The sequence below is a fragment of the Sciurus carolinensis genome, chromosome 11, assembly GCF_902686445.1.
Source record: "Sciurus carolinensis chromosome 11, mSciCar1.2, whole genome shotgun sequence".
In the NCBI taxonomy this organism is placed as follows: Eukaryota; Metazoa; Chordata; class Mammalia; order Rodentia; family Sciuridae; genus Sciurus; species Sciurus carolinensis.
In genome coordinates this window covers 75,114,908-75,142,756 of record NC_062223.1, presented here as the reverse complement: position 1 = coordinate 75,142,756, position 27,849 = coordinate 75,114,908, and the positions used below count along the sequence as shown (strand labels likewise).

Genomic DNA, 27,849 nt, shown 5'->3' with positions numbered 1-27,849 from the left:
AAAAAAGAGAAAAGATAATCCTCCATTCTACTCAAAACCATAAAATATTGGCTTGGATGGGTGACTGCCTCCTAAGAGCAGGCCAGAAAGTGAGGGGAACCTGATTGTCCCCACAGCTAGTGTGGTAGATAAAATTAGCCCCCTGTCTTATGTGTAAGTGACCTTTTATAGGATATTATTAAAAACTTACCTGTGAACTCTTTCTTGCCCTGACTGGTCTTTATATTGATTTTCTGTTATTATTTTAACAAATATTGGTTGTATTCTCCACCCTTGCTAAGCTTAAAATCTGGCAGAATAGAGACTTTAGGCAAATAATGACAATTACTAGCTTAATTATTATTAGCTAATAATGTAAGTACTACTAAGGAAAAGTAGAGGGTATTGCAAGAATATAACAGGAACCTAACCTATTTTGAAGGGGGTGAGGGAAATCTTCCCTGAGCAAGTGGCATTTATGTTGAGACTGGAAATGTAGATGTTTGCCCATCCCTTAGCTTGAGATAATCTTGTGAAAAGAGATGGCCATTAGTTATCCAAAGGGATCCAGCAGTCCAACTGGGGGCATTTTGAGGAATGGAGATATTCTGTAGTATTATAATTGTAGTCCATGTGGTAGATTGGACCTAAGAGGGGCTCTCAGTGTCTGTGAGTTCTACCCTCAACCCTTCACCCTGTGCAAAATGAGCAGCTGTCCTTGCTCACCCCACAGGAAAAGGTATTTCTGTATCCCAGCTCCTGTGGACATAAAGGCGTCACTGTACAGTTGAACTGGAGATGAGAGCCTGGTCATCAGAGCCCGTGCTCTCCAGAGCCACCTGCCATCTGGGCACCCGCATTTCATCAAGGCTTTAATCGGCTCCAAGCAGTCTTCAGATGAGCCTGGCTGGTATCCGGCATGAGCTCATCACCGCCATGGTGGCAGCTGGAAGCCAAGGATCCCCTGGGTGAAGGAGAGGTCAGCATCGACTGGGCCAGGTCTGTTCTATATCCTACGTTCTCCTTCACCTGCACTATGCTGTAAACAGCTGCATATGACTCAGATTTCCCAAGGCAGGGCCAGCTGCCCTTTTCCTGCCTGCTTGTGCCCCCTCTATTGCACATGCTTTGGGCAGAATGGACAGGGGAAGGGCAACACTGTACTTTAAGAAAGAGGAATATCAAATCGAAGGCCAGGACCTGGAAACTACCAGCAAAAGGCCCATCCTGAGGTCCGACTGAGAGATGGTCCAGAACAAAAGTGCCCTTCCCAAAAGGCGTTGTGTCCAGCATTCGTGTGCTTTCTTCATTTAGACAGAAGCCTGGTAGTGTCCTGGGAAGAACACAGCAGGGATGTTCTTGGTAGGAATGGACCATGGACTCTTCCAGAATAGCATTTTGAAAATGAATTCTTTTAAAGGTAGCAGGAGGGAGCTTGCCACTTAAGAAACCCTTCAGGGACTCCTTCTGAAGTAATGGAACCCTGAGTGGTAGGAAGTGCTGACTCGACATCAGGGACCTGGAACATCATTCTGGCACTACCATGGAACCTTGAGCAAGTCCTTCTGCCTCACTGAGTCTCAGTTTCCTCATTTGTAAAGTAAGAAAGTTGGACTGCAGTCTCAAAGCTCCCATTTTTATTTGTTGTGATTCTAAATTAATTTTTGCCTTCTGGTTTATCTAATTGCAAATCTAAGAACTTGTATTTATTCAGTACTTATAATTTATCTGACCACCATCATCCCTATTCTAGGTGCCTCTAATATATGTTCTCAAAACATCCTGTATGAATTTAATTCTTTTTCAAGCTTAACACAGCATGTAGTTCTATAGTTATTTGATTAATGTATCTCTATTTCATGGTGCAGTGAGTTCTCAGGATGCAGAGTATGAATGTATAAGGCTTATATTCCCAGCACCTTGTCTTATCCTTCGCACAGGGTAGGAGCTCAGTACATATTTGTTGAATAAGTTAATTTATAAATGGGAACTAGGCATTATAGTGAACAGAAGAGAAAAAGATAATAGGCCCTTCCTTTAGACTGAACCCTTTGAGTGATAGTTTGGTGAAAGTGCCTTTACACAAGGTACACTGAGGACAGCACAGGACAGAAGATAACAGAACTCTAAACTAAACATGAGTAAAAGTCAGAATAAACAAGTATAATGGGTAATGAGGAAGGGAAGGACCAGTGTTGGCATTGTAGAAGGCTTCATGGAATGTGTGAGACTGCACTCAGACCCAAAAGGACAGGTAGAATTCAAATGAGCAGAGGGAAAGAGGGAAGCTTTTCATTGAAGGAGAAACAGAAATGAACCTTCTTTGCATGTATATTTAGAGATGTGAAGGAAACTGGCCACCTGTTGGATTATGGGGTGAGGAGACTTGGTTATGGTGGGCCTTGGGTATAAGACAGAGGACTTAGTTTTGTAGTCAGTAGAAAGTTTTTGAAGTGGTTATTTATTGTTTGTGTGCTTTTTTAATGACCATGGTGTTTTTCCCTTTAAAAATATACAACATAGCCAGGCACAGTGGCACACATCTGTAATCCCAGTGGCGTGGGAAACTGACGCAGGAGAATCACAAGTTCAAAGCCAGCCTCAGCAATGGCAAGGCTTTAAGCAACTCAGTGAGACCGTCTCTAAAATACAAAATAGGACTAGGGATGTGACTCCGTGGTTGAGTGCCCTGAGTTCAATCCCTGGTACCCCCACCCCTCAAAAAATACACAAGATAATTTCAAGGAGTGCCAGAGCATATTTAGTGGAAAGGAAGTCCTCCTTCCACATCCCTTCAGAGGAAAGCACTATAACTTTTCTCATGTGTCCTGCCTATTGCTGCTATAACAAGTTATCAGTAGTGGCTTAAAATAACACGAATTTATTATCATACAGTTCAGAAATAAGAAGTCTGAAATGGGTCTCACTGGTTAAAATCAAGGTGTTGACAGAGTTGCCTTCATTTTTGGACACTCTGGGAGACTTGTTTGACTTCTAAAGGTTGCCTACATTTCATGTCTTGTATCCCTGTCCACCTTTAAAGCCATCAGTGGTCAGTCGTCTTTATTACATTTCATCACTGACAGACTCTTCCACCTTCCGCTTTCACTTAGAAGGACCTTGTGGCTACATTGGATAACCCAGGGTACCCTTCCCTATTCAAAGTCAGCTGATGTGCTGGGTGTGGTGGCGTACGCCTGTAATCCCAGAGGCTTGGGAGGCTGAGGAAGGAGGATCACAAGTTCAAAGCCATCCTCAGCAACTTAGCAAGGCCCTCAGTAACTTAATGAGAACTTGTCTCAAGAAAAGAAAGAAGAGAAGAGAAGAGAAGAGAAAAGGAAAAAGAAAAGAAAAAGAGAAAGAAAAAAAGGGCTGCTGGGGATGTGGCTTAGTGGTTATGTGCCCTTGGGTTAAATCCCTGGTACCAAAACAAAACAAAACAAAACAAAAAAACCACACTGATTAGGAACCTTAATTCTTTCTGCAATCTTGATTCCCCTTCATATCTCCCTAACATTCACAGGTTCCAGGGATTGAAATGGCAACACCTCCAGGGGGCATATTCTGCCTACCAAATTCTCAGATTTTATAAATGCTTTATCTTATTCCTGTTTTTGAATAGTTAATACTTACACATAGTACAAAATATAAGAATTTTCAGCAGAGTCTTATTCCTACCCCAACTCCAATCAAAGTATTGTCCAGTTTCTCCATTGTATTATTTCTTCTTTCCTTGCAATAATACTTAGTTAGCAATCTGTTGGCAAAACTTTTTTTTTTTTGCAAAACTCTTTTTAAGAACATGCAGGTATCAGTTAGCACTTGGCATTTTAAGGTAGCAAGAACCACTTTTTCCCATCTATTTATTGTCAAAATGTGCTCATGGATACTTACTGTTTTAATCCTTTAATTCATTATTGCCCTTAATTACGTTGGTATTAAAAGTCATCTCAGACTTGACCAGGATGGCACACCACATTGGTTTTTGTTTTGCATTTGGCATATTCTTGTTTTCTGGCATAATAGATGGTGCATACTCCCCTAAGCACCTTGTTTCTGCCCTGGCATGCTAGCAGCCCTAGAATATTTTGGTGGGCAGTTCTGTTAGAGACTAAAATCTGAATATCAAATGTGCTTATTGCCCCTTCTTTTGATGGGACCAGGAAATATTTACAGGCATATACACATATATGTACACAGCCATCAAAATATGTACACATATACACACATACCTACATGAATATGTACATACACATTTTAGAAATCCTGAGACTTCAGAACCTCTCATTCCACTCAATCCCTACACAGTTCATTCTTGTCTGCATGCATTTCATGTCTTTCTCTTCTTCCACTTTGAGAAAGTTGACCATAAATAGTATTGATAGATGTACTCATTTGAATATATCTTTTAAAAAAAAAAAAAAAAAAAAAAAAAAAAAAACTACAGTGCCACTTCACCCATACTGCTGTAGAAAATGAAACTGCTGGATTGTGGCTCAGTGGTAGAGCACTCGCCTAGCATGCATGAGGCCATGGGTTCGATCCTCAGCACCACATAAAAAATAAAGATATTGCATCCACCTACAACTAAAACAAAATATTTAAAAAAAAAAAGAAAGAAAATGAAACTACTAACGAGTCAGATCAGGATTCATTTACAGTTCTCACCCGTTCTTCAAAAACTGAGGGTATATAGTCAAATACTAGGTTCATAAATTATTTGAGTTCTTCAGTGTGTTTTATTTTAAGTACAGCTGGGTTTATTTTCAATTTGCTTTCAGTTTTTCATGGTTTTTCTTCCCTATCTTTGCTGATTTAATTTTGTTTGAATATTTAGACTGTTGACTTGTCTCTAAGACACAAAACTACAAAAAGGAATGCTCAGAGAAGTCATATTCCCTCCTGTTTTCTTTTCAACTTTCTCTGCCTGCTCTGTGAGCCCTGACTCCTTGTTAACCAGCTTTAGCCAAGTGTAGTGGTACAGACTGTGATCCTAGCAACTCAGGAGGCTGAGGCAGGAGGATCACAAGCTCAACACCAGCCTCAGCAACTTAGTGATACCTTGTCTCAAAATTTAAAAAACAAAATGAAAAGGGCTGGAGATGTAGCTCAATGATAAAGCTCTTGCCTAGAGATGGATGTACAGTGGGTTCAAGCCCCTGCCCTGAAAAAAAGTGTTATTGTTTATACACTGGTTTATCCTCCTTTTGTTTTGTCATATAAAATATTTGTATGTTTTTTAATTTCACCTTTCTACAAAAAGGTAACATACTGTATGTGTTCTTCTATAGTTTTCTTTTTTTACTGAACAGTATTTCCTGGAAATCCTTTCATATCAGTTCATAGAGCTCATCCTTTGCCCTTTTTTTTTTTTTTTGCCCCTCCTCCTTTTTATAGCTGCATAGTACTTTATTCCTGGCCTTTGTTTGGGCGTTGAGGTTTTCAATATTCTATAATTATAAATAATGCTACAATGAATAACTTCTTTGCATGCACATTTTGGTATTATTGGAGGTATATCTTTATAGTGAAGTCCTAGAAATGGTATATACTGGGTGAAAGGGAAAATGCACATGTTCTTTGGCTATCTATAGCAAGTTTCTCCTCCTTAGAAGTTGTACCATTGTACATCAGCACTGCCTGAAGATACCTGTGTCTTCACAACCTCTCCAACAATGTATTGGTCAACTTTGGAATTTCTGCCCTTCTGGTGAATGAGAAATAGTATCCCATTTGTAGTTTTAGTTTTATTCTTTTATAACAAGTAAAGCTGAATATCATTTTATGTTTAAGTACCATTTTTATATGTTTAAGGACCATTTTATATCTCCTTTATGGAGATATGTCTTGGCATTTTTTTTTTTTTTTTTTTTTTTTTTTTTGCTCCAAGGGTGTGCTTAACCACTGAGCTATGTCCACAGTGCTTTTTATTTTGAGACAGGGTCTCATTAAGTTGCTTAGGGCCTCACTAAATTGCTGAGACTGGCTTTGAACTTGTGATCCTCCTGCCTCAGCCTCCTGAACTGCCGGGATTACAGGCAGGCACCACCACACCTGGTATCTTGCCCATTTTTCTGTAGGCCTTTGGTCTTTGTTTTTCTCTTGATTTCTAAAAATTCTTTGTATATTAAGGATATTAGCCCTTTATCTGTGGTATTCATTGCAAATATTTTCTCCTACTTTGACTTGATATAGTTTTACCACTTCCCATATAATTATAATATATAGCCAGGATTGAGAATTGCTGATATAGTTTAAACTGCGCATTGGAACTGTTCTTTAAAGGAGAATGCATAAAGAGAGAAAGGAATAGGGCCCAGTACTGAGCCTTGAGTGATACCCATAACTGAGACAAAAGAATGAACCAGAAATGCAAAGGAGACAGTTCTGTACATTGTGTTTCATGGAAACTGCGATAAAAAATAATAAAAAGGAGGCAGTATTGGCCATTGGCATTGATTGCTGCACCTGCGCAAGATGGAAGAGGTTGTTGGATGTGGTGATGAGGCCCGTAACCCTGCCTCCCACCATGACTCCATCCACACTCACACAGGCATAGAGAAGACTCCTTATTTCTGTAGTGATATTGTGCAGCAGCATTACCAGTAGCTACCAGTCTACTCCCAACACACAAAAGTGGAAGAACACAACCTTGCTACAGTGTAACTGGGGCACAATTACGCAGTCAGCAAATATTTACCAAACTCTTGCTTAGTTGCAGGCACTGTCCTAAGCACAGGGTATCACAACAAAAACACCCCCACCCTTTTTTTCTTTTTTTTTTTTTTTTTGTACCAGTGACTGAATCCAACCCTTTTTTATTTTTTATTTTTTATTTTGAGACAAGGTCTCACTAAGTTGCTGAGGCTGGCTTTGAACTTGCAATCCTCCTGCCTCAGCCTCCCTAGCCTGGGGGGGGTCACAGGTGTGTGCCACCATGCCCAACAAGACCCCGTTTTTAATTTGTAGTTCTTTCACACCACTTTCTGAAATATTGGAGCTTTCCTTTACCCAAGTCCATCCATCTGGTTTGTCACGCAACCCCAACTCTGGGACAAAATTTATTAAAATCTTTAGAATTAATTAAGGAAAAGCACTCAAGAAAAATTGAATCACTTGTACTAGCAAGGAACTGTGGGTCAAAATGGTCCTCTCAGTGTTTGTAGTCTGTTGTCATCCTCTCCTTGCTCATCTCCCCAACACCCTTCCACTTTTAGTTTTTGGTGATGGTTGCCTGGTGACTGGTAACTGTGGTTGGGCATTAAGAAAGGAGCATAAACTGAAAGATTCCTGTTGGCCGAGCTTCTGTTTTTAAAACAAGCAAGTTTTATGAGGGAGATGAGTAATTCCTTCAGCCTTAATGGAGGGCTGAAAGTAGACATCAGCAGGTAAACAGTTCCTGTGCCCAGAACCATAACCTATAATACAAGATGACATGTTAAAGATATTCCCTCCACACTTCTGATTCTCTCCATATAGGAAGTGCAGTTAGCAAAAATATCCCATTGGGGGGCCGGGGAGATAGCTCAGTTGGTAGAGTGCTTGCCTTGTAAGCACAAGGCCCTGGGTTCGATCCCCAGCACCAAAAAAAAAAAAAAAAAAAATCCCATTGGGTTCTGTTTCTACACATGTTCTCAAAGCCAACTGTAAACAAGGTCTCTTGTCTTCCTGAAGTTCAGAGTGGAAGTCTGTATATTCTTGTGAGCCTGGCTCAGCCATTGTCCTGGTGTGCTTATACTCCTGCAAACAGCAGACTGGATTTAGCTTTGTGAATAGACATGTGAGCAGAAGCATAAGCCATCTCCTGATAACCCCTCTTTCCTGCTATGGGCATTGTGCTGGGATTGGTCAGCAGACGCTTAAACATCTGGTCAGCTCAGTCCTTTGGGGTGGTTGGTGTTTTATAGACAACCCATCAAGATTGATTGGCCTTATAACTGAATTAGCCAGATGTGTGGGCATTGTGTGCCCTTTCCTTAGCCTCCCTTCAATGTGTTAGATGGAAGCAGACATACGATTAGCATGTTTGAAGATGATGTGTTTTTAGTGCATGAACAAAAGCTGCTGCCTTCTGCAGAAACTGTGTCTCTGCCCCAGACATCAGCAGTATAATTATGACTGCTAAATTCAGCCCAGACCCCAGGCTTGGCTGCCTTGGTCTCAGCTGTCACTTGCAGGAGGGGGAGGGGAGTCTGCAGAGACCCAGGCTCTTGTAGTCCACTTTAAACTGCTTTATCCTGAACCTTTCCCTCCCACTTCCCACCAACAATTGCTCCCAGTTGCTTCTTGGTCACAGAGCACTCTGCCACCTTTGGAGGTAGTCTGTGCTGGATTGTGGAGAGAGGGAGGAATAGACTGGTCTGAAAGCCCAGGACTTCCAGGAAACTTGCCAGAAAGACAAATGAGCTGAGGATCCTTACTCTTAATATTTGTGTCACACACTATTTAGAGGATTATCTGCCATCTGGAAAACCCCTACTTTGAGGTGTGCATTGAGCAGAAATCCTGGGCAGGAGATTTTGCTGTTGCCCTTTTCTTTGCCTGACTCTTTATGGTGACCTATGCTTGAACAGTCAGCCCTTGGCTTTTATACCATGTCTTCTCTAACCACACTGGCCTACATATTTTCCTTACAACAAACCAAGCATTTTCAGATCTCCAGTAGCTCTACTGATGTTTAATATTCTATAAACATCTTTTTTTTTGGAGGAGCAGGGCACTGGGGATTGAACCCAGGGGTACTTACCACTGAGCTACATCCCCAGCCCTTTTTATTTTAGGGTCTTGCTAAATTGCTGAGGCAGGCCTCAAACTTATAATGCTCCTGCTTCCGCCTTCCAAGTTGCTGGGTCTGTAAACCCCTTGTATCCAGTGTGTCCAAGCACACCCCTCCTCACACTTGCTTCTGTATTACTATGTGTTTAATGAATGGCATCATCATCTACCAGCCTACGTGTTGTTGTTGTTGTTGTACCAGTCTTAAGATAGTATTATAAGTAAGTCTGAAGATTTATCATTTACTTTCTCCCAGGCCCTAAGAATTTCCTCTCAGCTACATGTTTTACTCTGTCCCCACTACCCTGGTTCAGACTTCATTGCACACCTGGACTACTCTCCAGCCCTCTTGTTAATCTCCCCACCTCCCAGATTCCCCAAGATAGGTAGGTACCCTTATTACCTACATTTTCCATATGCATAATAGAAGGTCACCACACTGTTAAGTGACTTGCACAGGGTCCACCCCTAGAAAGTGGCTGAGCCATTGCATTTTATTTGTGATTGTGATCTCATAAGCAGAATTCCAGTCTATTTCTCCAGAGCCTCTACAGAATCTGGCATAATGTAGGTGCTCTGGAATGTTGGTTGGTTGAGTGAATGAATCAGTATTATTCCCATTGAACTTGCCTTCAGGCTTAAGAGGACCTGACTGAGCATCTGTAGCTTATGCCAAGAAGTATGGATTTTGTCTCATCTCCTAATGCCCAGCTATACACAGACATGTTCCCTCCCACTCAGTAACAAACTGCCTGGAACTCTTTCCTGGCTCATATTTACAAGAGAATGTGATAAATTCCGTATTGATCCCTTCTGTTCCACTGTAAATTTTGCAAAAGATGATTAAATAGAGCAATAGAGTCTGCAGGCATTGTGGCTCAATATGTTGTGGACTGGTGTATCGACCTCCTCCATCCAAAGGCAGCCAGCGCCTATCCCTGCTGCCCCAGACCAGTAATTAAAATCCTGTGAGACTGGGATTTAAAATCCAATCATATCCCTGAATCAAGCCTTCTAGCCTCCCCATGTGACGAGTGCAATAAGGTAACGGCAGGAGCATGTTTATGTCTGTGCTGAAGCAGTCCCCATAGGGTGGGTAAGAAATGGAGAGTTGGGTAGCCCAGCTGGCTAAATCACTTCACCCTGACACCACAGCCACTTGTAAGACAATCTGTAGGTACATAAACAAGTCCCAGCTGAAGACCAAAACTCAGGCTTTAAGAACAAAATGTCATGCACAAAAATTCATGAACTCTGTATATTCATATAGCCAGTATAGTTGGTTTAAGTGAGTTGGTCTAATTAATCTATTTTTGGCCTTTAGGAACCAAATACATGTTTGTGTGTTAATTTTCACAGCAACTCTTGGACTTAATCTAAACTGCAGGTATCCTCCTGGTGCTGAGGCCTGCAATCAAGGCACATGGTACTGTTGAAATAAATATGTCCCTCTCCCCACTATGGGACCAGGCACTCCCCAAAAGCAGAAACAGTATCTTTGTATTCCCCTTTGTATCTCTAGTGCCTAGTGTGGTACCAAATATGTAGAAGACTCTCAAAAACTGTCTTCAAATGAATGAGTGAATAAATAGATATTACCAGTTAATCTTGAAAAAATAGCTAAACAAAGTATAACAAGTAAACTTACCAAGGGACTGGACCATCTATTTGGTGCTTGAACACTTCCAATGCTGGGGAACCTACTTGTTCTTGGGGCTGCCCATATTCTGTCTTTGGGTGTTCTGATGTTTAGGAAGTCAGCTGCAATTTGCTTCCAAGTCTTATTATTAACCTTGGGTTTATATCTAATCCAAGTTCTACATGATGCCCCTTCAAACCTGAAAATGGCAGGCACTGAGCAATTGTTTCCCTATCCTAAACCACTGTTTTCCTTAAACCATTTTTCTCACATGGCTTCTAAACCCTTTCCTATCTTAATTACATTTCCTTTGTCTGTCTTCCAGAATACATGATTTCCCATTTATGAAGTCATCTGTTCGTTAATTTTCATCTCATTTGTTTTGGCTCTTAGTGTCAATCTCCCATCAGGTGTATTTGGTGCCCTGCCCATCTTAATTACATCTGCAGATTTGATGCACAGAGCATCCCTGTGATATCTCTGTCAGAAATAAACATACTGAATAGGACCACTGCCATTTGCTGCCACTGGAAACTTCCCACCAAGTCACCTCTGATCCATCAGTGGCCCCCACCAGCCTTGAGTCTGGTTAGTACAACACTTAATGACATTCCACATGCTACTAACATCAAACCCACAGTTCTTCATTGTGACCATGGGGTTGTTCTGAGATATCCCATCAAAAGTCTGACAAAGTCCACTTTTGTCCTAACCAAACAGGAAATCTTGATAAAGAAAAGAATGATGGTTAGGTCTGGCATGGTTTTTGTGGACCCATCCTGATGCCTAGCGATCGTCACCCCATTTCCCTTCCTAGGCATTCACAAAGCACCCTTAATAATATGTCTGATTCTGGAGACAGGACAGTCTGCATGAAAAATTTGTGATCAGAGGAGTGCCCTGATGACTCAAAGGAGGAGATGACCCATAGGCAAGAGTGTTCTGGAAAAACTGAGGCTAACCTCACAGAATGTAAGGTCTAAGTGGTAATTAAAGAGGGGTTTGGCACCACTAAAGAGGACCATGGCAACCCAGTGTTGTTGGTCCTTCCGGTTAGAGCTGGGGGAGTGGACTGAAGGGTGAGGGGAGCCTAGGATGGGGCAGGCAGGTGGGAAGGCCTGGAAGGCCTGGGTTCTAGCTTCCACTCTCCCATTCCCAGTTTTGGTGCCCTTGGGCTTTAACCTTCTCTTCCCCAAGTTTTTCCACTTTTCCAATCCCTTTTTTTTTTTTTTTTTTTTAAGTGCTTAGTATACATCATCTGCTCTTCCCAGATGGTACTTCCTGTCTCCCCATTGACAGTGTATGACTCCCCTGTCTTGTGGCGAGGGAGGTGATCTTCTCTACCTCCTTACCCCTGACATTTACCAGATGATATTGTCATTGTTTCTATCCCATCTGGGTTCTGCCAAAGGACAAGACCAGTCTGCTTCCACTGAGTCCTTGGCCCCTGGCCTATAGAAACTATGCAGAGGGTTTTAGCAAAGTGGTTGAATGCAGCCCTGAAGCAGTAGGTCTCTCTTCCCTAAGTTTTATTCATCTGTCTTCCTGAACACAAGGGATCCTGTCTGACCATGTCCATAGGAATTAGGACTTCTAGATGACCTCCTGGAATATTAGTTAATGTGGGTCACCATTCACCTTGTCCCCAGATGGGGAAGCCTGAGTGGGAGGAAATGGAGCCCAGTTCTGTGCCCTTTCTACAAAGCTTTCTGTGCCCAACCTACCTCAAGAAACGCCCCTCTCTTGACCTGGGAGCCCCTTGATGCACTGGTAAGAGGAAAGATTCCTCTCTCTTTTTGAATCATTAAGCCTTTGATAGCACTTCATAGTGGAAAAGCAGATCAGGTTTCTTTTTTAAAAAATTCTTTATTATATAAAATTTCAAACATACAAAAGAGAGGATAGTATAAGTCCCTGCTTTAAATCCCATCTTTACTTATTAAATCCCATCTTTACTTTTTATCCATGGGCAAACTCTTACAGGTCTCCGAGCCTCTGTTTTCTTAGAATCTTTGTATGATGAATTATTCAGACACTGTACATAAAGGTCTTATACCCAACAAATGTTAGCCTGTTTCCTTTCTCTCACTCTTCTGCCAGACTTTTAAGTCATCTATAAAATGGAAAAAAATAATATCTCTACTGCTTTCTTCATCAGATTGTTAAGAATTAAATCCATGGATGTATTCAGAGACTACAGCATAAGTGCCCAGTAAAGTATTCTTGGTTGTGGGGAGGTGTGTCTGCAGGTGCATATGTCTATGTGTGTATATGTTGAGTGGTGCTCTGTTGTGTGGTTTTTGGAAAAAGCTCAAGATAAGTTATGAAGGGACTTCTGCTGTGCTGCTTGTGACATTCTGAGCAAGTCTCTTCTCTCACTTTCAGCCCGAGAGGAAGTCCTGAGGAGCTACAGAGAGTAGCTATGTAGATTAAACTGAGACTTGGCAGGCCAGGACCCTGGGCTGAGGGTCAGGAAAAAGAGTGAAGTGAGTAGGAATGACCACAGGAACCCAGAAAGGGGAACACTGGTCACCAGACTTTGAACAATAAGTAGGATCTAGGTAATCAGGGAGACAAGGGGTGGGACTCCAAGTGTGAGGAGTAATGCAGACAGCATGGGGATAAGTGTGGAGACAACATGTCTGTGAATACTTCTTTGGTGGGGAGCTCACCACCAAAAAAGAACAGATTAATCTGCATTGAAACCTCTGGTCATGGAGAAAATTCCTCTAATAGTCTCTATTTTCCAATACTGGGAATTGAACCCAGCGGCACTCTACCACTACATCCCTAGGCTTCTTCCCCTGCCCTCCGCCTTCTTTTTATTTTGAGACAAGGTCTCCCCAAGTTGCTGAAACTGGCCTCAGACTTGAAATCCTCCTGCCTCCTGCTTCAGTCCTACAGAACACTGTACCCTGTTCAATCTTGTCTTTAATCTTTTCAAACTTTTATCTTACTCTGTCCTTTCAGAACCCCTAGAGATAAGCAGAGCAGCAATCATTGCCACCAAAAAAGTAAAACAAGTGCCCAGCGGGTGGTATTCCTCATCCTGATGGCTCCCCAGCCCAGTGCTCTCTGTCAGAGGGAAGAGGCAAGCCATGGAAACTACAGGCATGGTGGAATGGATCTCTAGAAGGGCAGTATGGCTCACAGAACTGGGGGGAGGGACAAGAATGCCAATATTATTGATGATAATGGCTTAACACATTTGTGTAGCACATTTACTGCTGGTTTTTAAGCCCTCTTACCTTCTCTGACATTTACAGAGGTATACACAGGTTAGGACAGGATAGTGTCAAGGGAGGAGTGAGTGACAAGCCACCTCCTACCCCATCCAGCTTGTGAGCTTGTCCCACCAGCACAGAGATCTGAAGCCACCCCGACCCTAATTTTAATACCCTCCCAGGAAGAGCAAGTCGGCCTCTCCCCAATTCCTCTTTCCCCTCATCCCACTGTAGAGCACAGAGGGTGTTAGGCCTGACCTGACCTATTGTCCACACAGGCAGGGAGGCATCTGGGACCAACAAAGAAGCTAAGGGCTTTGGCCTACAGGAGCAAGGGATATGGTCGTGCCCTTGTTATCAGAAAGGCTCTTCTAGGACAGAGAGAATACCATATTCAGTGTGGCCTAAGAAGATAGCACCTAGAGAGAGTACAGTTCTTTTATCTAGCAAATATTTCTGAGCATTTGTGCTGGGTGACAGGAGCGTGGCAGTGGATCAGACATTGTCCCTGATTTCTAAAGGTGCTCGGTCTTTAATGTGATGGACTTTAATGCAGAAGGATTGATACAGTAAGACAGAATCAAGAGCATCTCTGGCAGCACAAGAGGTGGATCCTACCTGGGGTGGGTTGGGGCAGGGTGCAGCATAGAAGGCTTCCCAGAGGAGAAGTCCAACTGAGTCCCAAAGATGACCAAGTGTTTGCAAAAGTCAAAGGTAGGAAAGGGGTTAGTGACAGATGGCTCCTATAAGAAGAATCTGCACTCATTAAATTGAGAAACTTCTTGGAGGTCTGAGCATGGGGCCGGGTACTGGGGAGCCAGGTGACCTGTTTCAGATGATGTAGAGGGGAGTATCTTCTTAGGGAGTTGAGAGCTCACCATTAAGGTCTTTTTCCACATAGAACATCTCTGATTGTGTCAGATCAAAGGCAGGCCCATCAGAGAAGAGCAGTGAGCTCCCTAAGCACCAGTGGGCCAGGCCTTCTCTCCCACCAACACCATTTCCACTGTCTTACCTGCCCTGAGTGATGAGACCCCCACCAGCCACAGTGGCACCAACCAGCACCAGCCCATGACCATCACCCCCCTACTCTACTTTTCCTGGCCCAAGTCCTATTGACAGATCCCCCAGAATCTGAAGGAATTCAAGACAAATGGTTAAGAGGATGGAGTTAATAAAATTTGAAAAATTGAGGCCTGTCACTCCACTAAACTTTTTTCAATACCACTGACAGAAACATATTTCCCCAATGAGTGACCTTCCACAGCTGTAGCGGGCAGGCGCAGCCGCAGCAGTGCTGCCAGGAAGCCACTCTGCTATTTATCAGATATTATAAGCTGGGACACACTAATCTGGAGCAGGAGAGGAGGGGAGGGTCCTGCACCACACTGCCTGGGGTGCTCCAGGTGTTTGCCCCAGCCCCAGACAGCCAGTGGGAGGTGACGGATGGCCTGCGATTAGCACTCCCCACCTCCGTCCAGCCCTCTCACTTTCTCCCAGAGGTCTGGCCCTCTAGACCAGCTGCTTGGCCCGGAGGGGCCCTGGGTGGGAGGCAGTGGGAGGTCAGGCCAGGGCACGGGCCATCGTGATGCCCCCGGAGAGGGCAGGCGGGTGAGACCCAACATGGTTATTTATTGTAGTGTAATGGTTTGTGGCCGGTGGTCGTGGGGGTGAAATCGATCAGTGGTAGAAGTCAGGTTCTATCAATTATTACAGCAATTAGTCAAGTCAGCGAGGGCGTGGGGCTGGGGGAGTAATATTAGGTGGACATTATCCATGTGCCCCTGCCGCAGCCTTCCTAAAGTGGGGAGGACCTGCTGCCCTCAGGCTCCAGAACCCTGGGGAGCCTGGCTGGCATCCCCAATGAGTAGCCTGATCTGAGAGTCTCCTGGGCAAGAGACAGGCCCAACACTGCTTTAAAAGGTGCCCCTGTGCTGGCTGGTCCAGGTGCAGAGGTGTCCTACCTGTCCGCTTCCTATCCTTTATGAGAAGTGACATGACTCCTACTAGAAATTACTCAGTGGCCAATGTTTATGGCACACATTTTTCATTCTGTAAGCAAATATAGATCACTGCCAGCACTTGTTTGGAGCAGCTAAACTCACCCTCTGTTCTTTCTTTCACAGTCTTCTTCTCTCCCCCCTCCCCTTCTCTCACCCATTTCTTCCTCTCCTTTTCTCCTTTTTTTTTTTCTGTCTTCCTGTGCATTTTCTCTCTCTTCTCTATTTTCTTCCCCCCCTTCTCTAAATTCTTTCCCTTCCAGAGGTCTCTTCCTAATCCCTCTCCACATAGCCCATATCTAGTGATAGAGCTTTTCTTGTAGCTGCCAGAGAAAGGAAAGGTCTTTCCATCACTTAATTGTGGCTCCTTCTGCCCGAGCTGTGCTACAGAAGCTTTGTGGGGAGGGGAAGATACTGCCTGGCATTATCCCTCTCCCCTTGCAGTGTCCCCTTAGTGCCCAGTGCCCAGGGTGTAGAACTGGACTGGGAAATCTATGCCAGACAAGCAAGTCCCTGAGTACTCTGTCCTCCCTGAACCCCACCAGTGCTATCTGTCCCTCCTTCAGCACACTGACCACCCTCAGCCTGTGTTACTGTTGTACTAATCTCTTGTCCCCATTTGCTCCTGGAGAGCTGAAGTTGTGCTGGGCTCAAACTTGAGATAGACCTAATCCTAAAGATAGGAAGAGAAGCCTTCAAAAGAGACAAGAGGCCTGGCCACAGGTATGGGGAGAATATCTGAAAAGTGGTTTTATAGACCTCGAAGATCTATTAAAGATATCAGTTGCTGCAGAACAGTGGAGATATATGCTGTTCTTTGGACTTGCCAGTCCTGCTTCATCCTACATACAGAGCCCTGCAATAGTGCTGGCAGATCTGAAAGAAAGCATGAAATGGAGACTCTGAGGAATTACTAGTTAGTAAGACCCTCCTCACTCAGGAGGCTGCACTTCATCCCTAGGTGATCAAAGACCACTGAAGGATTTTTCAGCAGGGGTGTGTCACAGCCTCCTTGGTGAAAACATGTAGTTAGGAAAACCTGAAGATGGGTTGGGCTTCTGGTTCAAAAGAATAAAACTAACTTTGTGTCCTTGGGCTAGTCATTTCACTTCTCTTAGCCTAGTGTCAATGTCTGTAGCTTAGGTATACTAATTCCTGTCTCTCAAGATGGCTGTGAGGATGAAATGGTAAAATTATAAAAAGTGGAGAGTACAGTGTCTGTCACATTGGCACATGGTAAGTACTCAGTAAATACCAGTGCTGCTGTTATCACCACAGCTAGGTATCTACTCAAGAGACATGAAAACGTACATCTGGAGGCAGGAGTGGTGGCATACACCTGAGTCCCAGCTGCTTGGGAGGCTGAAGTGGTAGGATTGCTTGAACCCTGGAGTTCTAGGCCTGTCTGGGCAACAAAATAATCGACACAAAGACTTGTACTCTATATAAACTTCATAACAGCTGAAAAGGAATAGTAGTAGCCCAAGTGTCCTTCAGCCAATAGATAAAGGGTAGTGTATCCACAAAATGGAATAATGTTCAACCATGCTACAACATGCTAAGAGGAAGAAGCCAGACACACACATACACACACACACACAAAAAAAAAAAAAAAAAAAAAAAAACACTAAACACTCCCATTTGTATAAAATGTAAGCAAATCCACAGAGAAAATAAACCATCAGTTATCAGAGCTAGAGAGAATGGGGTATGTCTGGTCTGATCTTCTCAGGATCATGAAGGTGTTCTGGAATTAAAGATCATTGCACAGCCTTGTGAGTATATTTAACACCACTGAGTTGTGTTGGGTTTTTGTCTGTTTGGTTTTTGGTGTTGTTTTGGAGTTTGGGCAGTACTGGCTAGTGGACCCAGGGGCACTGTACTACTGGGCTACATCTCCAGCTCTCCCACCTTCTCTTTATTTTGAGATAGGTCTCACTAAGTTGCTGAGGCTGGCCTTGAACTTGCAACCTCCCACTTCAGCCTTCCCAGTTGCTGGGATTACAGGCATGCACTACCATGCCCAGCTCTCAATTGTGTATCTTTAGATGTTGATAGGCCTTTATTTTATTCATTTATTTATATGTGGTGCTGAGTATCGAACCCAGTGCCTCACACATGCTAGGCAAGTTCTCTACCACTGAGTTACAACCCCACGCCCCTTCAATTGTGTATTTTTAAAGGTTTGAGTTTATGGCATATGAATTATATCTTAACACAAGTAATATTTTATACTAAATTCCCGATAGAAAATAGGATCATCTATGAAAATACTATTTTTTTTTATTGAAAGTTTCCTTTGCCTAGATTGTACCTCCTACTCTCTGTCTCTTCCCCTGCCTCCTCCCACACCAAAGGCTTGGCCCTTTCCTCTGCAGCACAGGCAGACAGCCACATGTAAATACTTAATAAATGTTTACTATTGTTAAGTTTATAGGGTCTTTTAGAAAGCAGAGTTTTTCAGTAGGAAGAGGTTTATATCATAATATAAATGTCTCCACAGAGTGGGATTTAGAAACACTGATTTTTACTGTCCGACAACAGTGATTGGAAACCCACCCTGAGCCAAGCTCTGTGCTTGAACACATCCCCAGCTAATCCTTTATATCCTCAAGGCAGGGACTGGGTCTTAACCCTTCTTTACTTCTAAAAACCTTGCTAACAAGAAATAAGTTAAAATAATACTAGATAATTACTACCTTAATACTCCATATAACACATTTATTGGGTATCTATTATGTACAAAGCTCAGCTTGCTTAAACTTCTGTCTTCCTGCCTTGAGAGAAGGGCTTTTGGGGCAAGGACCAATCTGATTCTTCTGGGCCCCCTTCATGGTTTGCCAAATGGACTGGAACAGAATGGATGGAGTTTGAGAAGGAGATTGAAGTGCTCAGACCTGAGCTTCAGGAAGGAGACTGTGACAGTGCCCAAGATTAGAGGAGCTCTTCCTCCCTAATTGCCAAGCCTTGCTCAAAGTAGGCACTTAAACCATCTTTATCTTGCTGCTGGCACTTAGAGAGAAGGTAGATACGAGGCTGCCAGCTAACCTCTCCTTTTTGTCATGCTCAGAGTTCTTTGTCCCCATATCACAGGAACTAATGGTTGGGGAAGTGCCTGCCCACACACACACAGTCACCAGCATCTAGAGTGGCAGAGCCAGGTTGCTGGTAATGCCCACACCCTTCCAAAGTGTTCAACTGGCCCTGATAGCAAGAAATGCCCAGAGGTAAGAGTGTTAAAGGGGAGAGAGGAGCAGAGAGCAAGCAGAAGGGAGAGCCTTTCAGTTGCTACTTGGGGTATTCTGTGCTCTAGAAAGAAACCCATTCATACAACCTTGTGAATGAATGTTCATTGGTGTGAGGATATGTTGGAAAATGTGGACATTTTAGTGAATATATATGAATTTTTGTGTTGACATGTATCTGGGGTATGTGAATCTGTATTTGGTTGGTATATTTTGTTAACATTTTCAGCTGTGTGTATGTGTATATGTACAACACATCCGCATGTGTGTGGAACCTCTCCATGTAGGAAGTGTGTTACTAAATGTGTTCACGTGCACATGTAGGAGCCCTGATACCCTAACTCTGACAGAGAGGAATAAGAGTTCTTCTCCCAAAACAGTCGGACAGTCTCAAAGGTTTCTACGGGCATTCCTCACACTGAAATCAGGACTATTAACACCTAAAAGCAAAGGCTAAGTTCCCACTGATCACTCAGAGAGCTCCTAACTCTATCCTTCTCCTGCCAGGAGCCAACCCCCTGCAAAGGAATGAAATGGGACACACACCCTTGGATTATGCCCGAGAAGGGGAGGTGATGAAACTTCTGAGGACTTCTGAAACCAAGGTAAGTCTCAGAGAAAGGAGGAGGCCTGCCAATAGGCATCATTCAGTCTTCCACCTAGTAGACTAGGTTAGGCTCCACACCAAAGGCTACTTTTCCTTAGGTGATTATTGTCTGTTTAAAAGCAAATCCAGCCCCTAGTCTCATCAAGAGTAGGGAGCTGCCCCTGCAGCTACTTGACCAGGGAAAGGGAGAGGCCTCAGTCACTTTTGACTTCTGAAAATTAACCTTCAAATTATGTTTTGAGGTGATGGCCTCTCTGCTTCTTTTCAGAGATAAGGACTAACCAGACAAAGTCTTATGCTCAAGGAGTATCCCAAACCTCATTTTACATATCTTTCCCATCATCTCTCTTTCCTATACTTCACCCTTTCCTCACATAAACACCAGAGCCTGGTATAGAATCTGAGCCAAAAGAATCTCTATGTTAATTCGATCTTCTCACCCAAACTTCTGAACTCCCTGAGAATATGACTGTCTTCTGTTTCTCCCAGCCACAGAGCTGTAGCTCAGGAATGACTGGACCGAATCCAAGAACTAGAATCACAGTCTCAGAACTGGCACAGTCCTGAGAAGTCATCAGGTCCAGTGATGGGAAATCTTAAAAAGCATAAGCATAAACAAATAAATCAGAGGGAAATTGAGTGTTCTGGCTGAAGGAACGATAGCCCAGTGCTGCCCATGCAGCTGGCCCTCCCTCCTGGGGAAGCCTCTGGCAGGGCTCTGCAGTGAGCATGAGTTTTAAATCTCTGAAATCTAAACCAACTGACTTGTTTTATGCCTGGGGAAAGTGTAGCCCAGGATGTGATGTGGCTTGCCTTTGATCCCAGAGTGAGTTAGCATCAAAACTAAAACTAGTAGGCTTGACCACAAGGTCATGTAGTAAGTTCAGTGACAGAACAGAACCTGGAAAACTTGGTTTATGACCCTCGGTCTTGTGTTTTTCCCAGATCATGGAACCTCTTGCCTACACATTGACATAAATGCCCTGAGACAATTCAGTGTGGCAGATGATCTGTCTCGAGTCGGAACACTGAACTCACTCTACTGAGACAGAAGAGACTTGATTTGACCCCCAGCTCTACCTTTCACTGCCTGCATGACCTTGGGCTAACATTTTTATTTTGAGAAGGGTTTTCACTAAGTTGTTCAGGGCCTTGCTAAGTTGCTGAGGCTGGCTTTGTACTTGCCATTCTCCTGCTTCAGCCTCCCAAGTCTCTGGGATTACATGCACCACCCCACCCGGCTTAACAAAGATGTATTTTGACCTTGTACTGCATGTCCATTGTTACTGGGGGAAGAGGGTGAGCTCACCTCATCTTAATCACTCAGGGACCCTAATTAACAGAGCAGCCTGGAATGTTGCTATTTGCTTGCCAGAGGGAAAGGATACTTTTAAGAGTCTTAAATCTGTAGTTAAATGCTCAGCCTGGATATAGAACCCTTTACTTGTCCTCACAACTCATTAACCAGAATAAATTCCATGATCCCACCCAATCACAAGGGGGCCTAGAAGAGTAATCATACCACAAACCTAGAAGGGGAAAGCCAGAAATACTTAGTGAACAGCTTCAACCATATTGTTTGCCTCCATGGTATCCTTAGCAACTAATTTGTAATAGTTACCACCAGGGAAGGGAAGAAGTTTGGAAGAATGACTAGCTTTTCACAACCATCCCAGGAGCCCTTGGGACCAGAAAGAGCCGTGAAATTCCAGAGAGCAAGTGCTTTCCTCCCTTGTTTTAGATTCTCCACCCCTAGGAGTAGCCTTGAAAGTCAGGTCGGCTTCCCCAAGTGCCTTGAAGAAACCCCTGGCAGTTTCAGCCTTGAAGACGGCTCCCCTCATCATCTCTACCACTAAACCCAACGGCTACCCGCCAGAGACAAGCATTGGACTTGGCCAAGAGTACCCATGGTTTGTCAGGTGGTGTGTGACAGGGCAGCTACTAGTCTGGCCACGTGAAGCAAGAAAACAGGCCTTTTGGGGCTGGGGAGATAGCTCAGTTGGTAGAGTGCTTGCCTTGCAAGCACAAGGCCCTGGGTTCAATCCCCAGCACTGCAAAAAAAAAAAAAAAAAAAAGAAAGAAAACAGGCCTCTTGGTGCCATCATAGGTGAAAGGAACCCAGACTACTGAGAGACACTTAAAATTTGACTGCGCGAGGGAAGTGGCTTGATGTTGACCACATTATTACAAGACTAATGTCCAGAGTGAATACATGATGGTTGTAGTCCCCTGTGTGAGTCAGACCTTTCTGGAGCAGCAAAGGCAATTACATATAGCACATTCTGAGTAGATGCTGAACTCTTAGAATCTGTCAAGGAGGGCAGTGGGGTGGCAAGAGGAGCTGTGCCATGAGAAAAAGCTGAAGGCAACAGGGGCATCTGGCATTTTGGGTGCAGGAATGGCTCAGGATACAAGAGAATAGGTTGCGTTCAGTGGTAAACCTAGCACAGAGCCAGGCAGAGTAGGATGCCTCTGCTGGGAGGAGCTGTCCCACAGTGAAAGAGGGGCTGCTTTTAGAGGCTGGAAGAGCATGTAGAGACAGCCAGGGATTCCATAGCCTCTGAGCTGAAAGCCCATTTCATCTGTTATCACCTCTATAATCTTGATCACTTCAGCCAGTTGAAACTCTCTATGCTGAATGTCCAGGTGTCCCCTGAACATCTTCTAATTGTTCTTCTGTCCTCACTGGTTTCTGCCCCTGTGAACCACCCTCAGCTCTGTGTCAGCAGCTTTCTTTCTCCCAGTTGTTCAGCATCTACTTCGTCTCCCATTCTCTCTGCTCAGATTTTTCCACCATTGCAAAAACTTCCTCTTTAAGGCAGGCTGTTGTGGGAGGAACAGTGTTTTAGACCTGGGTTCTGTCTCCCTCTACCAGTTAGTAAGAAGCTGCTGGCCCTCTGTGAGTCCAGTCCCTACATCTGTAACAGTGACCCAGGCTTGGAGGCACTGAGGCCTCCATCCTGGCTTTGTCTAAACATGAGTTACTGCCGCTGATTTTATCAGCTCCCCTTCCATCCCCACCTCCCCACCTCCCTGTTACCTAACTCAGCCGCCTCCACATTCACTTACTACTCTCTAGTCAAATTATGCTCATTATAGGAAATTCATATTTACATCATATGTCTTATTATAGAAGATTTGGAAATAGAGAAAAGATGAAGAATTAAATAATGTAGTACAAATTTATGAATGACATCTATGTGCCAAGTTCTGGGCTAGATGAGAAGAAAATAGATAAGTAAATCACTATCGGAGCTCATAGTCTGTCAGGGAGACAGGCAAGTTGAACTGTGACACCACTGACCATTAGTGATGTGACTGATCAAGGGAGGCTTCCTGGAAAAGATGACAACTGAGCCTAATCACAAGTAAAAGCATTCTCACCATACAACCTAGACATAACTGCTATCCATATTTTTATTTATTTATAATAATAGTAGATTTATTGAGTATATCTAAGCACTGTGCCAGATGCTCCAATATATACTCTTTCTAATTGTATAACAAATCCACAGAGTAGCGCTTATTACCCCTATTTCACAGGTGGGAAAACTGGCAAGGGAACAAAGAAAGCTAGGTGACGTATAGAAAATCAAGTTGTTATAAAAGTGCCTATTAGGATCTCAAACAGAGATCTCCTCTTGTACTGTAATATCTCTTTCTGGTCATATCCAGATACCTTTAGGTAGATGGCCTTTTTGTTTAAACCTCTTGGTAGCCTGCTATATATATCATAGGTCTCCAACTGGCAGACGTGTCTTATTTTACCAACTTAGAGTTTTCCAAAAATATGAATTTAAAACCTTGGGGTTGCGGGTGGACTCTATAGCCACATTCCCTGATGTGTTATACCGTTACTTGCCAGGCATTCTTGTTTCCTGCTTGGCCCTGAATGCCTCTGAGTTACAATCCTGTTCGATGTTTGAAATTCACCTTTTTTTTAACTTAATAGTATCAGTGATTTTACCATTAAAAAATTATCTATAAGCCTCATTTTTAAAATTCATTCTGCCTCTTAAAATGTGTCACTTACCATAAGAATTCCTGCACCTTAAGTACCCTGAATGGTTGTCCCCGCATTGCAGGTTTCCTCAGTTCTCTCAGCAGTTCCTAAGCCTACACCTCCTTAGTCCCCCTGAGAAGCCCACAGATGTGAGAGGCAGCTGGTGTCTCAGCTGTGATACCCACAGACTGATTGGTGCTTAGGAAGGGTCCCCACAGAGTTGGTGGGGCTCTAGGAAAGCATGGCTTGCCCATCTCCTTGCAGAATGAGTAGACCAAGCTTTATAGAGGAGGTAACCTAGGTCTCACATTGAATGATTTTAGTAGATAGTTTAATACTTAGTGCCTAGACCATTTTCATGTCCTAACTAAGAGATGGAAGAGAGGTAGAAATATATCTCTGTGCACATGATGGGAGATAAAACAAAAATATAGGGAGCTATCCCATGATGAATATTCAGCTAAGGGGGACGCGTGCATGCAAGCCACATCTTCTCTCCTGATCCTCACTCCACCGAGACTGTCGAGGAATTTATTGCTCATTTTAATCACACCCAGAGAATGAATTGGCAGGAATATTAGGCAGATAGGCCTATCCTATATATTTTATTTGCATATCCCAGTGACAGAATCACAAGCACATTTTCTGTCTCTATATTTTTTCATTTGCTTCAGGGGTAGCTGGGGATGTGATATTCCACTGGGCCCACATTCCAGGCTGAGAACCTGGGTGCTCCCATCAGAGCTGAGCAAAGTCCTGTAGAGGAAGAGGGGTGGGGTACACAGGAGGAAAGGAGGGTCATGTTCTGCCCTGCCTCACTCAGCCTGTCCCCTGTGCTCCCTACCGTGCATCTCAGTACAAGGGCCTGCTTGCTATGTGCCTGGCCCTGTGCTCCACCCTATGGCTTACTATGGGCCAGACACAGTGCTAAGTGGCTCTTACTTTCTTTTTTGTTGTTGTTTTTAATTTTTAAAACACTTTTTGTTGAAACATTTGTAGAAAGTTCACATCATAAATATATGCTTAATTCACAAAACACATACCTAAGTAAGAAATAAATTATTACAAGCACTCAAAAACCTTCTCATACTGTCACATACTACCCATCCCCCAAGGGGAAGCATTATCCTGATTTTTTTTTTAATTTTATTTTTGCATAGTTTTAGAAGTAGACACTGAGTTATTGTAAACTCTTCACCCAGATCCCCAACTATTAAACATTTTTATCACACTTGCCTTATTATTCACGTATATAAATAATATACATAAAGATATATAATTTTTTCTGAATAATTTGAGCATAAGTTACACACATTATGCTCCGTTACCTCTAAATACTTGTATATATTTCCTAAACAACAAGGAACAAATACAATTTTCTTTTTCTTTTTTTTCCAGTGCCAGAGATTAAACTTATGTACATGCTAGACATGTGTTCTTGTCACTGAGCTATACTCCCACCCCATATTTTCTTGGGTCACCTCAGTAGGATCATAAAAATCAAGACACTAATGTTTATATTAAAATAATATACAGGGGCTGAGGCTATAGCTCAGTTGGTGGAGTGTTTGCCTTGCAAGTACGAGGCCCTGGGTTCAATCCCCAGCACTGAAAAAAAATATAGATAGATAGATAGATATTATTTATATTTCACCAGTAGTTCCAATAATTCTGCTTAAAAGAAAAGAAAATTCTGGATCCCAAGTTGTATTAAGTTGTCAAGTCTCTCTGGTCTCCTTTAATCTGGAATAGTTCCTCAATCTTTCCTTATCTTTCATGACCTTGACATTTTAACAGATACAGGCTGGTTATTTTGTAGAATGTCCCTGAATTTGGGTTTATATAGCATTTCCTTATGATTCAATTCATAAGGAAGTTATTTATGTATTTCTGGCAAGAACACCCTCTGGTGTTTATTTTCAATAAATTCATTAGTTAGCCCTGTACTGGAAGTAGAAATAGGAATAGACTCTGAACTACCTATCTGTGGGGAACAGGTCTATTCTCATTCTCAGGTGTAGAGTGCAGGCTCTAGAATCAGCCTGTAAAATTTAGTGTTCTTTCCTCTTAATTGCTGCCAGTGTAACCTTGCTTGAGTTGACTTACTATCTTAAAGTTGATGACACTATCACCTTTATCATAGAGTTGTAAAACTGAAATACTGATCCCAAATCTGGTAAGACCCATCAGTAAGTAGATGCTAAAGTTAGTGCATGGAAGTTTGAAAAGTGGCAGGATATTTACATAGTGTCAATCTCTCCCTACAAAATACTTGTATAACTGCAAATAGAAAAATGGTAGCAGAAAACCCTGGCAGACATCACCTTAGCCAAGTGATCAAGATTAACATCTACAGTTATGGAATAAATCAATGTCACATGCCCTTGATATGAAGCTCTGAGAAGAACACATTTTCATTTTCTCACTTTAGCTACTCCATGCCCCTCTCAATCTCTATCAGTCTTGTCTCACGATCAACCATACTATTTGCAGAGGTGTGATACTGTTTAATTGATATGTTAAAAATATTGCTCTAGTGACAAAAGGAGGAGGAGAGGAGAATAGTATCTGAGATGCTGACCTGGTGGCCACCACATTTGATGGGACTGACACCTGCTTTGTGTCTAGTCTTCCCTTTAAAGGGTTGCATACTTTGTGGGCTAGTTCAATAGACTTTTGGGAGTCCCTGGTGAACCTCTGTGATCCTCCAGTCTCATGTTCCCATCTGCTCTGCCTCCCCCAGAATTCTTTGTTGGACCCCCTGGGCTCTTCTGTTGTCCTCTCCCCACCCTAATCTCTTCTGTTACCCCTTGGTCCTCTTTATTGTCCTCTATACCCTGTCTTCTCTGTCATCCATTTTAAGGCATGGTAAACACCCTGACAGTGATATGAGTTAGGGTGTGAATCAGGAAGTCAGGAGTGTGGGGCATATCTGGTTCTGACTGTAAGCAGTGATTGGACTCTGTAGGCCTAATCTCCTCATGAGAGGCAAACTGCAGCTTGGTCTCTCTTCCCTCCTCCATCTCTCTCTATCACATTCTTGCCTGGAATCTTATTCTGCCTACCCACCAACCCCAACCCAGCTGCCCTCTCACTGCCAGTTTCATGCCAGACCTGTCCCCTGAGGGATGCCCATCTATCAGGATGCCGGCCATACCTCTTCTCCCCAAACCCTCCTCCACAGCCCAGCCACCCACTCCTGAGCAAAGCAAGCCCAACTAGGCTTCGCCTCGGCCTCCCAGCCCTTTCCTGTAAATGCACTCACAGCCAGGAGGGGTGCCATATTAAATCAAGACTGATGGAAACCAGTGGCTGCGATTATGCAGCCAAGATGCAGCATGGGAAACTGGTTGCTGCCAGCTCCAGGTGAGAGCTTCTGAAGTTAATTGTACATGGCTTTTATTAAGAGGATGATCACTCCCCACTCTTGCTCTCTGGCGGTCCCTTCACAGTGCCGCAGTCCAGTGCCCTCTTCTTCTGCAGGCTGGGTTACCTGTCTGACTTCTTTAAATACCTGCACCCCCACTAAAGAAGAGCCTTTAGCTCAGTCCTGTGCCTTCCTCCCATCTCCTCAAAGAGCCAAGATGACAGTAGCCTACGGTTGTGGAGTCCTTACCTATCTCCTCTCATCCTTCTTTTTTCCCTCTCCCAAATAGAATATACACAAACCAAACCTTTTCCTTCTCTAGTTTCTTCTACTAAAGAGTTTTTCACAAACCTGGGTTTGTGGCTTATACCTTTAAAAGCCATTCATTCCTTTGTTTATTCGTTCATTCATTCGATACACTATTCAGTACAAACTTTGCTAAGCATTGGGAGAAGAGTGTGCAGCAGCGACCTTTGACCCGGCATAATCCCAGTGTTTTTATCAAGAAGACTGATTAATTTTCAGAGGTTTTTCTGACTAGGCATAGGTATTTGGGACTCCAGGTTTAAGGAAATCAGGATATGCTCAAAGATGTAGGCCATAGTTTGAACCGTTCCCAAGACTATCTAGAAAGCACCTGAGAAACTAGTCAGTTAATGGTGTAACCATTCCCCCATGCTCACCCCCATAGAAAGCAAGGACTTTTTCCCCATGCCCAAGATGATATGATACTAAGACAACCTAAAATTATGATACTGAAGAAAAGTTATAGGAAGTAGATTTCCCTGGAGAAGACACAGGGAGGACACAGTGGTCATACTCAAGTCAACAAACAGGCTTTGCCGGGGGCAAAAGGAAAAGGTGTATTCTCTGAGGCCCTAGAGACCAGTGGATGGAAAGTACCTAGAAGCAGAATTCTCAGCCTTGTAGAGAGAACTGCAAGCCAGATATGAACTGCCTCAGGCTTTAGAGCTGTCCCTAGAACCTGGTGAGTATTGAAGCTGCAGCTG

General features: G+C 43.3%; 1 protein-coding gene across 2 annotated transcripts in view; it reads left to right on the top strand.

The window, feature by feature from the left end:
- Window positions 1–27,849, top strand: part of Clpb (caseinolytic mitochondrial matrix peptidase chaperone subunit B) — a 142,191-nt gene that overhangs the window by 90,041 nt on the left and 24,301 nt on the right. For both annotated transcript variants that reach the window (XM_047516746.1, XM_047516747.1), the window contains one exon: window positions 19,370–19,467. In XM_047516746.1, the coding sequence (XP_047372702.1) occupies window positions 19,370–19,467 (98 nt within the window). The remainder of the gene's footprint in view (window positions 1–19,369; window positions 19,468–27,849) is intronic.